At 44.9% G+C, this 15,149-nt stretch overlaps 1 protein-coding gene across 1 annotated transcript; it reads right to left on the minus strand.

Annotated features, from left to right (window-relative positions):
* Window positions 1-1,386: 1,386 nt before the first annotated feature.
* Window positions 1,387-11,872, minus strand: LOC113405342 (dnaJ homolog subfamily C member 25-like). Its single transcript, XM_026646474.1, has 4 exons — window positions 11,564-11,872; window positions 6,960-7,112; window positions 3,667-4,137; window positions 1,387-1,690 (listed from the first exon to the last, which is right to left on the minus strand). Exons 1-4 carry the CDS (start codon window positions 11,870-11,872, stop codon window positions 1,568-1,570), a joined length of 1,056 nt encoding a protein of 351 aa, XP_026502259.1. The 3' UTR covers window positions 1,387-1,567.
* Between the last annotated feature and the right edge of the window lie 3,277 nt (window positions 11,873-15,149).

A 15,149-nucleotide genomic window follows, 5' to 3' on the forward strand; every position in this document is an offset into this window, starting at 1 on the left:
GGACTCTGGCTGCTAGAGGCCCCAGTGCCTGCGAGCGGCTTTCAATCAGGCCCAGCCATCCAATCAGCTGCGCCGCACCCTGCAGAGGGGAAGGGGGAAATCCCGGACATTTCTATTTTATTAGAAATCCCCCCCGGACGGCCATTTAAAGCTGAAAAACCCAGATGGATGGTAACCCTAAGTTTGACTAAACCCCTTTCCCCCTCAATTGTTCAAGCTTTCACTCCTGCTCTTGGTCTGTCATTTCACTAGTTTTCTAGCCATCCAAAGCCTCAACTACATGAGGAAATTTTAAAGAAAGTCCCTAACAGGTGCCACCAGCTGATCAGCTGAACAGACACTGGTATAAGTGGGAGCCATAGCATACACGTGACTAACAATATCTGTTTTATGCACTGTATTAAATGGTGGAAGCAGCCTGAGCCTTGACCACACTAGGTCTTTCCACCAGTAAGGTTCCTTAACAGAGAGATGGCCACAGAACCTTCCCAAGCAGACAAGAAATGAATTCCTAATGAAAAGTTCTCCCATGCCTTCTTCATAAATGAGAAGTAAAGAGGGAAACATTCCATTTTTTCCCTTCATAGATGACTTGTGAAATAGCTACGTTCAAAAGAGTCAGACAAGAGCTAAAGAGAATATTTTATTTATAAACGTTAATTTGGTTTTAGAATTTGAAACGAATTGGGGTTATAATATAATAAACTTTTTTTTTATTTACATAAGGCATCAAATTGCCCCTTTTAAACAAAAGGATTAGTTTCCCTTATACCAATACTACGGTGCAAGTAACATGTCACATTTAGTAGAATACTGCTACACTTGTTCCAAACAAGTATCTACAGTTCAGTGTACAAAGATTAAAACCCAAACCTAAGATTCTAGCAAAATCTGCTTAATGTATCATTCTGCAGAACAAAGACAAAAATTAAGGCCTGTTTGTGTCACATTGCTGAACAATCATGCACCATTTGTTACCAGAATGAATAAAGACTATGCTTCCAACTGGACAGGGCATGGGAAAAGGCATATATAAGCCCATTATGATTAGTCTGCATCAAATATACTATTTGGCAAGATCACTCAGATTTTGGAAGCTTTTGGGTGGGGATAGAGAGGAAAAATAGATGAAGAGCCATAAAATTGCCCTGCATATAGAATTTTACATGAGCGTTTACACATCCCTAACAACCAAATGTACAAACCTTGAGGTTTTAAAGAGGGGACAAAACAAAAATATATCTAGGAGACTTCATCAAGAAATGTCTGGAAGGGTGTAAGGTATAGTTGGGTTGGTATTTGTTCTTACAGATTTCATGTGAAACACTTTTTAAGCAATGAACTCCAGCTCCACAAGCAAGTAGAATATAAACAATGAACTAAGTCTCTGTTTAACAGATTCACTTTTATTTATAAAAATGGTAAACTTGTACTAATTTTCTGCCTGATGAAATTATTCCTGAGTTTTAGATCACTGCCGAGGCACAGCAGATAAAACTCTGAAAATTTAGTTATGAAAATTTTTTGCAAGTCAGGTTTATCAGTACTGCACATTGTTCAGCAGCCTTCAGTCATCAATAAACGTTAATCTTCCAGGTCCTTCATTCCTCATCCACCGTCTATATCTCTTCCATCGAGGGTCCATGGCCATCTTCTTCTTTAGCTCTTCCTCTTGTTCTTGCTTGTAGACCTGGATAGGAGAAAGAAAAAGTGACTTTATTTAAAGTCCAAGAAAAAGTCAGCCCTCAAGGCAAGCCTCATACTAGAGGCAAGAGCTATTCCAGCTATTACAATGAATCAAACTGCAGACTTTTTTTTTTTTTTTTTAAACCACACACTCCAGGTTGCTATACAGAGTCAGGTCAGTCTCAGATTGCTGGTGGAATGCAGCATTTGGCCCATAGTTCCATTAACTTCAGTTGAGCTACTTTGGATTTAGGGTCTATGGTGGTGTACGAGCAGAATTTGGCTTTATCTCGAATTTCTTAAGCCATTAAAAGAATGCACTGTAAAACACACAGGAACGTTAGCTAAAAGCCGCATGCTTGTGCAGGAGACAATACTAGTCACAGCAACAAAGATAGGCAATACTCAGGACACTGAATATTTCCTATACAGTAAAGGGGTTTGCTCAATGTAGTAGCTAGATCCACTGGTTTAACTGTTTCCTCCAGTTGTTTTCATACTTGTGTCCCTCTGTATTCAAGACTAATTAGACAAATTTTGGAATGTGGTTAAATCTGATTTTTTAATTTTTTTTTATCTGTTTAGCTGTGGAAGTAAATGCTTTTATCACCACATTTGATGCATTAGGATTAGAATTATAACTGGATATTTTAATTGCCAGGAAATTCTAAGCAAATGCTGACAGCTACTTTTTAGGGGGTGCGGGGCACCAGTTCAACACTCTAATCTTTAAAATGTAACATCCTCATGGGATACAACAGTACTAAACACACAGGTTTCAAAGGATCAGTAAATCTTGGGTCTAGACTGCAAATTTTCCCTCCATTACGTTATGAAAAAGCCACCATGCCATGTGGAAGTCACCTGTACAGTTAAACTTGCCCATTATCAAGACTGCACAAACTTTTTCAAGCCTGTTTATCGCTGTTTGGCACCGCTGTTACTGTGATTCTTTCAGTTCCTAGTATTTTTTCCACCTGCTCCTGAACTAGCTAACTTCTTTCTAGTAATGCAGTCAATAGGGTTGATCTCCAACAGTGGATGATTGCATGGTGTCTCAATGGTAACTGAAGTTTTTCTGCACAAGAGATTTGAAGAACTCTGCACCCCAGACTGGCTAACTGTAGATACTATGTGGCACAGTATTACAAAATACGAAGTACTGCTCTCAATAGTCATAAAATTACCACAGAAACACAGTAAGGCAGAAAACGTTTAAATATAGATTTACTGTGCTAAAGAACTATAAGGGCTCCTAATGTGTTCTCACTTACAAATTCCTTGGTACAAGGATAATCCTCCACTTGTGTCTTGTACAACAACAAGCAGAGTCAATACTTAAATCAAAGTAATAGGCTCTGGAACATCCCCAGGACCAGGGCACAGAGCTTGTGTATTGTGTGGAGTCTCTGATCTGGAACAATGGAGCACTATACTTGAACAAAACAGCCACTGCCCAGCAAAGAAGTATGTCAGACCCTAGATCACTGAAAGTCAGAAGAACTACTGAAGGGTAAAGAGGGCAGAGTCAGGAACTAGCTGAATTGGTAGAGTGATAAAAAACAACAACAAACAATCTCAAATGGTTTGGATAAACAGTTACTTTGGAGCAGGTGTTCTCAAACTGGGGGCTGGGACCCCTCAGGGGGTCGCGAGGTTATTACATGGGGAGTTGCAAGCTGTCAGCCTCCACCCCACACCCCGTTTTGCCCCCAGCATTTATAATGGTGGTGTTAAAAAGGTGTTTTTAATTTATAAGGGTGATATTCTAGCACATTAATAGATGAGCAAAGACTGTCTTTGGTCAGAAAACCTGAATCTCATTGCCAAAAATCTCCAGCTTAATGACTGATATCTAGAAATGAATCATAGTCTTACATGCAGTACAACCACAATAGATACCCTGGGAGAACACCAGTTTTTAAGCTGGGTAAACTGGGCATTTAACGTTCATTTTCACAACATGCCGCAACTACTCACCTCATAGTTCTCTCTTATCCATAGTTGCCGTTCCAGAAACGTCTTTCTCTGATTATCTTCCAGAGTGTCAAACTGAGACTGTGACATTTTCATGTATCTGCGTATGATATACAGCTTCTCTTCCTCACCATATTCTCGCCCTTTAATATTAAAACAATAAATCCACCAACAATACCAAGCTATATACTTGCATAAGTAAAAAGGAGCTAAGAGGATTTGGAATAAAAGGATATCATATATTTTAGGCTTCTGATAGCCGCCTTTTATATCTATTTTATTTTTGATAATGTCTTTGATTATTTCTTCCTCTTCCTCACGGATTTCTTCCTTAGACCGTCTGTTTTTGCCTTTTTCTTTAGCCCTATTCAGTAGGCCCTGTTGCTTGGCAATCTCAGACGCTTGTATACGATATTTTGGCACTGTAGCTAGGTAGTTGATGGCCTCGTTGTAGCTACTCCACCAGCTGAAGAACTAGAATATAAAATAGTAATAGCTTGTTAGTTCCAGCAGTAGCTTTAACAAAGAAAACAGAAGAAAAACCATAAGAAAATCCACTACCTCTGGTACATAATAATCATATTTAGTAAAAGAGGTAGTATCCCCATTTTACAGATGCAGAGGGATGAACTGACTTGCCCAAGGTCTTACAGCAAGTCAGTAGGAACGCCAGTGTAAAAACATCCCTGCCCTGAAAGGGTCTTCTGTGGGGAATGAAGACACTTAAGTGTGATTTTCCTGCCTAAGCTAAAGGACCAGGTCCCCTTGGCTTAACACGAGTTGCAGACTCAAACCTTTTTGTGGGCCAGCTACTGGACGGGGAACAAATGTCACAATGTGTTAGCATTGTTAAACCCAGGATTAGAACTCTATACTTCTTGGACTCCAACCCTGTGCTCATTCTGCTAAAGAAAACATATTTCACAATCTAGACTGTACAAGGAAAAGAAGAATCTGATAACATTTAATTTCATTCTTTTTAATGACAGGTAGAACGAGTTTACAACAGTAGTAAGATAGCGAAGGATTAATTTTCATAATCATCATGTATTAGATCAGAGAAATTATTTTCATACTGAAGGATTATCCTGTGGATTACATTAGCAACCTTTCCTGATGATTTTCTCTGTCTCAGTGACAGGTTTTTAACCCCACGTTATTAATGAAACCCAGAATACTAGCAACTGCTATGTTTATTCTCACAGAGATACAAAGAAATTACAGAACAATGGGGGGAAGCTTGCAGGGCATATTCTAGAAACTAATTTACCAGAAGCATCAGGTCTTGCTACAGAATACGACAATAGTTAAGAAAATGCTTCTCTTCCATACTAAAACACTGTGGCTCAGCTGCTTATACATTTGTTTGATGAATATGCAGAATTTCTTTACTCATTGCATACTGCCACAAGCAATGATGGCATAATAGGGGACATATTTTGAGTTTGCTGCTTGACAGAAATTCTATACTTGTCCAGTACAGTGGAACCCTATTATGGCGAGATCATTTCTCCCACATACAAACATCACTATCAGCAAAAGTTTGATACAAATGGAATTATGGTTTGCAAACTTCAATGCATTAAATAATTTGGGACCTTAGTTCTAATTCTCCAGTTCAGTATCAGAGGATTTACCCACAGTAGCTAGCCCATATTATGGTATTACAGGACTATGAGTCACTGTTTAGATTGGCACACAATACATCTTAGCTTAAAATGTCATGTTAAACTGTTTCACTGTTTTCTACTGGACAAAAATGTTCTTATAGATTTTTAATTATCTTGGATTTGCAAATAAAGCAGTGGTACAGTACATCATAAGTGGCACTATCCATTTTAAATAGTTAATTAAACAGTTTATGTAAGGGCAATCTTATTAGCTTGACAGGATTTGCTTTACAAGACTCAATCCCCCTCCATCTCTTGCTTCATTCTTGAGTTAGGAGGGGACAACAGACAAAACAAGGATAGAAAGATGAGAAAAAACAGCCTTCTCTCTGCCTAATTCACCCAAATAGTTACCAAAGTCTTACCGGGGCAACACTTCCTTAGTGAAAGATGTGAAGTGCAACTTATGGAAAGATCAACTCTTGCATTAAGGCAACAACTATAGCAGAGGCAGCAGAGAGCAAAAGAAAGCCAAATAGATTTAGATGTGAGGTTATGTTGCCTTTGCAATCATCAAAACCTCAGTAACTGACTAATGGGAAAGGAATCTAGACTTCAGTTTTTACTATTTTCTAGTTTAGAAAATTTCATGCAAAAAACTAATCACCCCATTTATACCCAAGGAAAAGAAGGAGAGACGGGTGCTATTTCACCATCAGAACCAAGTGGACTTGAGGAGAAGTAGGATATGTAGCTATATAAGCCTTTAGGGATCTACCAGTTCAAGTGAACACTGCTTGGAGGGTGAGAACTCTAGGACAGCTACTGATCTGCAGATGGTGCCATAAGCATTAAGGAACCAAAAGCTCTTAGTTGGGTTATTTGGGGGAAAATGCTGAGAGGGGCACCTGGACCATTAGATAGCAAGGTTCAATCATTTCTTCAGCTACAGCATATTAACTAGTGGACATTTTATCTTTTATAGAAGTCTTGAACAAGTAACTCCAATATATGTAATGTTAAGTGTTAAAGAAAAGAGTTAAGAAATTTATTCTATTTAAACAATTGCTCAAAGATGTATACAGAGTTATTACCTTATCCAAAAGGAAATATTTACAAATTTCTACACAGCAAAATACATGCATTTTAAGAGCAAGACTTCACTGATCAAAGCTAATTCTTATTTTAATGGCTACTATGAAATTAGGAGCATGATTGTTTTAAATACATCATCATTATGAACATTCTTTCAAGAAGAATTTCAAAACTAGCTTCTTAAAACACTGATATAAAAATGAGAAATTGGCTCAGTCTAACACTGAGCAATAATCTATCTCCTACTGTTGAGATGGACTGTTCAGCCTTTAATTTTTTTGAACCATGGAACTAGATTATTTCTCCAGCAGTGCAAGTTTCTTATCCTTTAAATATATAGTACCACAAAACCCCCAAACAAACAGGTTAGTACCACTAACTTCCCAGCCTTGGTCCAGGATATAGATTTATATGACTGGACAAATATCTGTCTAGTACACCAATGATAGTAGACAACACTTAAGTAGAAACAGTGGAGCCTTCTAATTGTACAATTAAAGAAAAAAACCTCAGTAACTAACTAATGGTAAAGGAATCTAGATTTCAGCTTTTACTATAAGAATAGCCATAATAAGCATAAATATATTTTACCTGAAACACGGAGATAGCACATACAGTGACTAGAATCACTATCCTGACATCCACTTTAGGTGCCAATCTCCTGCTGTAGTAGTGATAATAATGGCTGTAATACTCTTCAGGATGATCCAACATGTAGTCATAATCTTTACGTGTTTCTTCATCCTGGCAAGAAAACAGTTAAAACAAAATTTTGTAGGCTTGTATCCTTAAGCTTTTAATCAGTGTCACATAGAACATTTCATAAGATGGCTTGGTAGTGAAGTGATTTTTAGTTACCAAAATTACTTTAGTGTTACAACATCGTTAGCCACAAAACTGTTGTAAAATCTGTGTTAGCCTGATTTGTATATGGAAGATAAGGAAATTTGTTTTTTTTTTAAATTCAATTTTTAATATTCAATAATAAGCTTCTGCTTTCCAGGTCTTATGAAAATTCTTCAGATCTTTTCCTGTACTCTGGTAACCTAAACGAGTTTATTCTAAAACACATATGTAGCCCTGACTGAATAATGCATACTTGGCCTTGTCTGAAGAAATTTCATTTTGAAACAGTTAAGCATTTGACAGCCACATACTAAGCACACAGTTGGTATTAATTCGTTCTAATCCATCTTAGAGTCAATGCAAGGTGAGGTTTTTTGTTTTGTTTTGAAATACACACACTCTTAAAATACAGAGTATGCTTTTCAGTTTTTTGGGGACAGTCTAATATTAAATGCACCAAGTGACAGGACTGCTACCATTTCCTTTGGGAGATTTTCAGGGCCTAACGGATCTCACTTTCTCAACATTTTCCTGGTACTTAGCCTAAGCATCTCATCTCTTAATTACATTTAATTAGTCTTAGTTATACCCTTTGTACCATCCAGCATAATTATCTTCTTTCTCCCATAAAATATCTGTAGATTACACTCTCCATCCCTTAGCTGGTTTCAGCGGTAGCCATGTTAGCCTGTATCAGCAAAAAAAACGAGGGGTCCTTGTGGCACCTCAGAGACTAACAAATTTATCTGGGCATAAGCTTTCGTGGGCTAGAACCCACTTCATCGGATGTATGAAGTAAAAGATATGGGAGCAGGTATAAATACAGGAAAGGATGGGGGTTGCTTTACCAACTGTTAGGTCAGTCTAACACAGACGTGGGCAAACTATGGCCCGTGGGACCATCCTGCCCGCCCCTGAGCTCCCAGCCAGGGAGCCTAGTCCCTGTCCCCTCCCCCGCTGTCCCCTCTCCCCCACAGCCACGGTGCCGCATGGGCCACACTCTGGCCCGCTGTTCCCGCTGGGCAGCACAGCTGGCTCTGGCTGGGTGTCGTGGCTGCGAGCTCCTGCTGCTGGTAAGGGGGCAGGGAGCGGGGGGGTTAGGTAAAGGAGTGGGGGGGGTCGTGGGGACAGTCAGGGAGGAGGGGGTGGTTGGATGGGGCGGAGGTTCTGGGGGGGCGGTCAGGGGATGGGGAACAGGGAGGGTTGGGAGTGGGAGTCCCGGCAGGGGCCTGTCAGGGGGCGGGGATGTGGATAGGGGTTGGGAGGACTGTCAGGGGACAGGAGGTATTGGATAAGGGGGTGGGATCCCGGGGGCAGTTAGGGGCGGGGGGTCCCGGGAGGGGGTGGTCAGGTGACGAGGAGCAGAGGGCGGTAGGATAGGGGGTGGGAGTCCCAGTGGGGCTGTCAGGGGGCGGGGGTGTGGATAGGGATCAGGGCAGTCAGGGTGGTTGGATAGTGGGCGGGGGTCCCGGGAGGGGGCGGTCAGGGGACAAGGAGCGGGGGGTTTGGATGGGTTGGGAGTTCTGAGGGGGGCAGTCAGGGGGTGGGAACTGGGAGGGGGCGGATAGGGGGCAGGGGCCAGGCTGTTTGGGGAGGCACAGCCTTCCCTATCCGACCCTCCATACAAAAGTTTGCCCACCCCTGGTCTAATGAGATAAAATAATTAACAGCAGGATACCAAGGGAGGAAAAATAACTTTTGAAGTGGAAAGAAAGTGGCCCATTACAGACAGTTGACAAGAAGGTGTGAGTAATAGTAGGTAGAAATTAGTATTGGGGAAATTAAGTTTAGGTTTTGTAATGACCCAACCACTCCCAGTAGAGACTGACCGGTTTGGCCAATGTACATGGCAGAGGGGCATTGCTGGCACATGATGGCATATATCACATTGGTAGATGTGCAGGTGAACGAGCCCTCTACGCAAAAGAATAAATGGACACAAATCTGACATCAGGAATCATAACATTCAAAAACCAGTAGAACACTTCAATTTCTCTGGTCGCTCAATAACAGACCTCAAAGTGGCAATTCTTCAACAAAAAAAACCCCTTCAAAAACAGACTCCAACGTGAAGCTGCAGAACTGGAATTAATTTGAAAACTAGATACCATCAGATTAGGCCTGAATAAAGACTGGGAGTGTTGGGTCACTACAAAACCTACACTTAATTTTCCTAATGCTAATTTCTCCCTACTGTTACTCACACCTTCTTGTCAACTGTCTGTAATGGGCCACTCTCTTACCACTTCAAAAGCTATTTTTCCTCCCTTGGTATCCTGCTGTTAATTGTTTTATCTCATTACACTGACCTAACACTTGGTAAAGCAACCCCCTTCCTTTCATGTATTTATACCTGCTCCTGTATCTATTACTTCATCCCTTAGCTGAGGCTTAGCCAAGCTACAGCTATCTGGCCATCATAATCTTTCCTCACAAATCCCTTCAGCCATTCTGATCCTGCATCCATTACTTTTCTCACTGTTTTAAAGGAATATGTTTAACTTGAAAAGTCTGGAACATTACTTTTAAAAATTGTTGGGTCATTTCACATACTATGCTTGTCCTCCACAACACCCGCTGCTAATTTATGAATGATTACACTTTTTTTTTTTTTAAACTATATTCCTCCTCCCTACTGCTGGGTAAGAAAGCCAAATGGAGGAAACAGTGTTGATTCTGCAGTGTTTCCAAAAGCACAAAGTAAACAAACTGTAAAAGTAGATTTTTCTCTCATCTTTCTTCCAGTTACAAGAATCTCAGACACTACTTGTAATGTTATTAAAAAAATTCAGAACTGTGATTTTTAAATTGAGAGGATACCTGGATGAACATACCAAATGCAATGCTCTAAACGTCTGGAAGTTGGGTTCAGGGGATTAATGTAATTGACTCCAGTGAATGTAGTTTGCTACAATTGGAGATGGGGACTATTTCCAGATAAAATACAAGATGTTTATATACCTTTAGAGTTCTTACACATTTTACTCTACATTGTTCATATTTTTTTTCCTTCAGCAGCAACTTTTTACCTTGCCACCCAGTTAGTAGCTTAAAAACTTTAATGATATATAACTCAAATATTGATATAGTAAATGTGCCCACAATATATCTAGGGATTAGTACATTACAGGAGTTATGGGAAGTCTCAACTGAAAGACAATACAGTAGAACCTCAGAGTTATGGACACCTCGGGAATAGAGGTTCTCCAGTTCCCTAACTCTGAAGAGGTTACAGACTTCAGCCACACAGGGGGTGGGGCTACAGCTGCAGGGAGGGGGGCATCAGGGGTCCAGGCAGGGGAGGGCTTCTGACCCTTGGGGCTTCAGCCCTGCAGCTCCGCTCCTGGCTTCACCGGGAGGTGGAGGGGTAGGTGGCACCAGGGCTTGGGGCTATAGCTACAGGGGGAGCACCAGTGCTGAAACCAGTACTCCCCTGGTGGATAAAGCCCCAAGCCCCAGCGACCCCTGCACGGCTGAAGCTGGGAGAGAAGCCGAAGATCTAAGCCCCAACACTCCCCCCGCAGTCTAAAGCCCTGGTGCTCCCGAGGGTCAGAAGCCCCAAGCACCCCCTCCCCCGCCCTGAGCCCTGGCACGCCCTCCCCCCACAGCTGCAGCCCCAACCCCCTGTGTGGCTGAAGCCCTGAGCCCAGGACTAAAATCCCGAGGCAGTACAGTATTTGCTGTGTGTTTGGTTTTTTGGTCTGTGCGGCTACCTGATTGATGACTTCTCAGCCCTGACCTGCTGTGACCACAGCTAGGGGACAGTGGCTCATCCCCTCTCCGCTGAAGGTGCCAACAAAGATGTGAGTTAGGGCCAATTGCAGAGGTTGAATTTTGATACCTGGCCATTGCCCCAGGACCAGACAGGCCTGCTGATGGGAACAGGATCCCTGTTGTAACCAACCTGGGCCAGACCCCAGCTGTGAGCCGAGTCCCAGAGCCAGCCAGTCATCATCCCCACACCCCTCACTTCGACCCCTGGCATGACCTGGGGTGTGCCCCTCCAGCCTGAGACACATCCCATCTCCTGCAGCCCCCCAGCCTGTGCTACCTCCCTCTTATTGCCCTCCTCTCCCCCAGCCCAGCCCCCTCCCCCCTCAGTGTGGGGAGCCTCCCACACGTGTCACCCCCTTCCCCACCTACCCCCCAGGTCCACCCCTTCCCACAACCCACTCCGTCTCCCTCAGCTTTCCCCAGACCCCCCCAGCCGGACCCCGGGCCGAAGCCCCCCCGGGGGAACCCCTAGTCCCCACGCCTGCTTGCCCCGCCCGAGGACGCCCCCCCGCTCGCCCCCCGCGGTGTCTCTTACCGGAGCGGCTCCGGCCGGGGCAGCGGTCCCGCTCTCTCACCTTGAGGGTCTCGTAGGCGGTGGCGATGAGCAGGAACTTCTCGTGCGCCGTCTGCAGGGTCTCCCCGCCGGGCCCGGCCGGCTCCCCGCGGTGCCGGTCCGGATGGTACTGGCGGGCGAGCTGCCGGTAGGCGCGGGCGATCTCGGCCTTGCCCGCGGCCCGGCTCACGCCCAGCACGTCGTAGCACACCTGCCGCCCGCAGTACAGGCCCTCGATCAGGGCCCGGCCCGGCCGCGGGGCCAGCGCCGCGGCCGCCAGCAGCCACCACAGCAACCGGCCCCGCGCGCCGCCACAGAGCGCCGCCGCCATGTCCGCCCGAGCGCCGCGCATGCGCGCGCGCTGCCCCTGGGCGGGGCCAAGCTAACGAACGTGGCCATGGGGAGGAGCCGCGGGCGGGAGGAGCTAGCGCGGGGGCGGGGCCAGAGGGGAGGAGCCAGGAGATTAAAGGGGCGGGTCTTGATGAAGAGGGACGGGGCCAGAAGGCGGCCGGGTCCTGAGGTACGGGGAAGGCGGAACAAAGCGAGGATTGTAGGCGGGGCTAGATAGGGGCGGGGCTATCAGAGGGAGGTGGGGCCAGAAGCAAGCGCTGGAAGCAGAACCAAGCGAGGGGGCGGAGCCAGGGGAATCACAACGTGGCTTAGCTATGTAGATACACGCCCCGCCTCCCGTCTGACGCCTTAACCTCCGCCATGTGCCCAAGTGGGCACAATGCTTCCTCCAGCCCCACTGGGAACTGGGAAGGCCGGTTCCACTCAAGGATCGAAAGGGGCTGTCCACAAGAGCACGCAATGCATTTTTGGGTGCGTTGCAAGATCCAGCCGGCCACCCCTTGTAACACTTCATCACACTGAAAGAAAACACACAAAATTAAGGACCCACACAGATACTGCGTTACATAATTTATGGGCAGCCCCAAAGAGAATTTTTTGGGAAACAGGAGACAGCTCCTCACAATGCACTGGTCTGTACAGTCACACATTTTTATTACATTGGTTGCTAAAGAATGTTTTTAGCAGAACAGATGCTTCTTAATACCCTTATATTGGATATATATAAGAGACATTAGGTACTTCATAAAGGAAACAGGAGGCGTGTTTACCCTCCTGGACGATTTTATTAAAGTGACAGTGTCTTACAGCTGTTCTCTAGTGAAAGGAAAGTAAATCTCTGACAAATGGATCACCCCTTCACAGGAGTCAGCATAGGAAAAATGTACACAAGCAGCTTCAGAAGCTATGCCCAAATCCAAACGCATCCACCAAACCTGAATTCTTTCTAGTACATGGTATTTGGCTGGTGAACGGTTCTATCATCCTGGATATATCTGCCCTGCAGCGTTAGCTTGAGTCAGAGCAGCCACACTGCAAAATTACACTCAAGTTGCACAGAGTGAGCTGATCAGCAGCACCAGGCGGCTGCATTTCCACCTCATTATTAGCTCAACTATCAGTGGCACTCAAGCTTCCACCCACACCCCCTGATGGGCCTGCTCGCTGGAGTTTAAAGCACCAACTAACTTAAGCTAGAGACTTTTGTGTGTGGACAGGAGTCAGGGTAAGGGCCACGCTCAAATTATACCTCCAGCTAACAGCGAAGGTGAGCCCTAAGACTATGGCTACACTTCCATGGTAAGTCAACCTAAGCTACGCAACTCCAGCTATGTTATTCACGTAGCCGGAGTCGACGTAGCTGAGGTCGACTTACCGCCGGGTCCACACTACACTGGGTCGACGGGAGAGCTTACCTTACTCTTCTTGTTTGGGGTAAAGTACTGGGGTTGACTGGAGAGCGATCTAGGGTCAATTTGGCGGGTCTTCACTAGACCTGCTAGGGGGAGGGATAGCTCAGTGGTTTGAGCATTGGCCTACTAAACTCAGGGTTGTGAGTTCAATCTTTGAGGGGGCCACTTAGGGATCTGGGGCAAAATCAGTACTTGGTCCTGCTAGTGAAGGCAGGGGGCTGGACTCGATGACCTTTTGAGGTCCCTTCCAGTTCTGGGAGATAGGATATTTCCCTTCTTTCTTTCATCAACCCTGGTGCATCAATCCCCAGAGCATCAATCTGGGGGGTAGTGTAGACATAGCCTAAAAGTTAGCAAGATGGTTATTGTGCAAGGTTCTTTCCAAATGCAGAGGAAAATAGTCATTGCTCTAAAGAGCAGACAACCTTAGGCTAGGTCTACACTACAGAGTTTTGTCAACAAAAGTTGTGTTACTTTAATGAAATTGCTTTATTTAAACTGCTGTTGCCTGTCCACACTATGCTCCTTGTGTCAGCAGAGCACATCCACACTAGCAGCTCTTGCATCGACACCGAGAGCAGTGCATTGTGGTAGCTATCCCACTGTGCAACTGGCCACAGGGTGCTTTGGGAAGGGGTGCAATGCCTCATGGGGCAGGTACAGCATCACATGATGCAGGTTTCTCAATCCCATCTTCCACGGGCATCCTACTAGATTGCCAGCTGCTTTTCAACTGAAGGTTGGGGGGCAAGAGTGTGTGACAGGGAGTGTGTGTGTGTGGGTGGTGGTGGTGGTGGTGAGACAAAGACTACTGTGTGTTGGGGGAAGACTTGTTGTATGTGAGCGAGACAGTGTGTGTGTGTTGGGGAAGAGTGAGTGTGTCAGCAGCATGCTGTCTCTTTAAGTTCAGACAGAGGCCAGAAGCAACCAGTCCTGAGGCAGGGGGACCCCCATCAGCTATTGCCTCTCCCTGGCTCTCCACAGAACAGGAGTCCTTCCGCCCCCACAGCAGCAGCCGCTGCGTTCCTATTGCCCAGGGGGAGCAGGATTTCAGGTGAATGATTTGCTGTTTTGAGACCACATGCTCAGCTGTCAGAATTTCCTAGAGCTTTGAAAGGGGAGGGGCGCATGCTTGCATAGCTGTATGCAGTGCAGCCAAGTTCAAAGCAGTGAGCAGAGCAGTCACGGTGGACATTGTGGGATACTGGGGGAGGCCAGTTATGGCAACATAGCGAAATGGCAGCGTCTACACTGACACTTTGTCGCTTTAACTTTGCCGCAAAAAGCTCTATGCCTCCCGTCAAGGTGGTTTTATTTTGTCGGCAAAACAATAGAGTTTTGGTGACAAAAGTAGCATTATAGTGTGTACACCTCCACTGTTTTGTCAGCAAAAGTTGCCTTTTGCCGACAAAACCGTGTATTGTAGGCCAGGCTTTAGGCTAGCTCTATACTAGAAACACTACAGCAGCACACCTGCGGCTGTGCCACTGTAGTGTAGACACTCACCACAGCAATAGAAGGGTTTCTTCTGTCACTGTGGTAAATCCATCTCCACGAGAGGTGGTACCTAGTTTCATGGAAGAATTCTTCTATTGCCCTAGTGGTATCTCCACTGCACCAGAGTTTGGTTTGACTTAATTACATTATACAGGGCATGACCTTTCTCTGTGCTGAGCAATGTAGTTAAGCTGGCCTCATTTTCTAGTGTAGACCGGCTGTGAGTCTCTGATCCTGCATCTGGATTAGTGTAGACAGACCCTTTCACTTGACTTCAATGGGGTTCTGTACAGACACCGGTGTCTATGCATGTAGATCCAGGCCTAAAAATGGGTAGTAGTGTGGAAT

Source organism: Terrapene carolina, unplaced genomic scaffold, assembly GCF_002925995.2.
Source record: "Terrapene carolina triunguis isolate 2854851 unplaced genomic scaffold, T_m_triunguis-2.0 Scaffold35098, whole genome shotgun sequence".
NCBI lineage: Eukaryota > Metazoa > Chordata > Testudines > Emydidae > Terrapene > Terrapene triunguis.

What these genes read in the sequence shown, in the direction of transcription:
- LOC113405342 (XM_026646474.1), bottom strand. Translation starts at nt 11,872, where the DNA reads ATGGCGGCGGCGCTCTGTGGCGGCGCGCGGGGCCGGTTGCTGTGGTGG. An exon ending in GTGCTATCTCCGTGTTTCAG is followed by an intron (nt 4,138 to 6,959) that starts GTAAAATATATT and finishes TTTATATTCTAG; the next exon opens with TTCTTCAGCTGGTGGAGTAG. An exon ending in GGATAAGAGAGAACTATGAG is followed by an intron (nt 1,691 to 3,666) that starts GTGAGTAGTTGC and finishes TCTCCTATCCAG; the next exon opens with GTCTACAAGCAAGAACAAGA.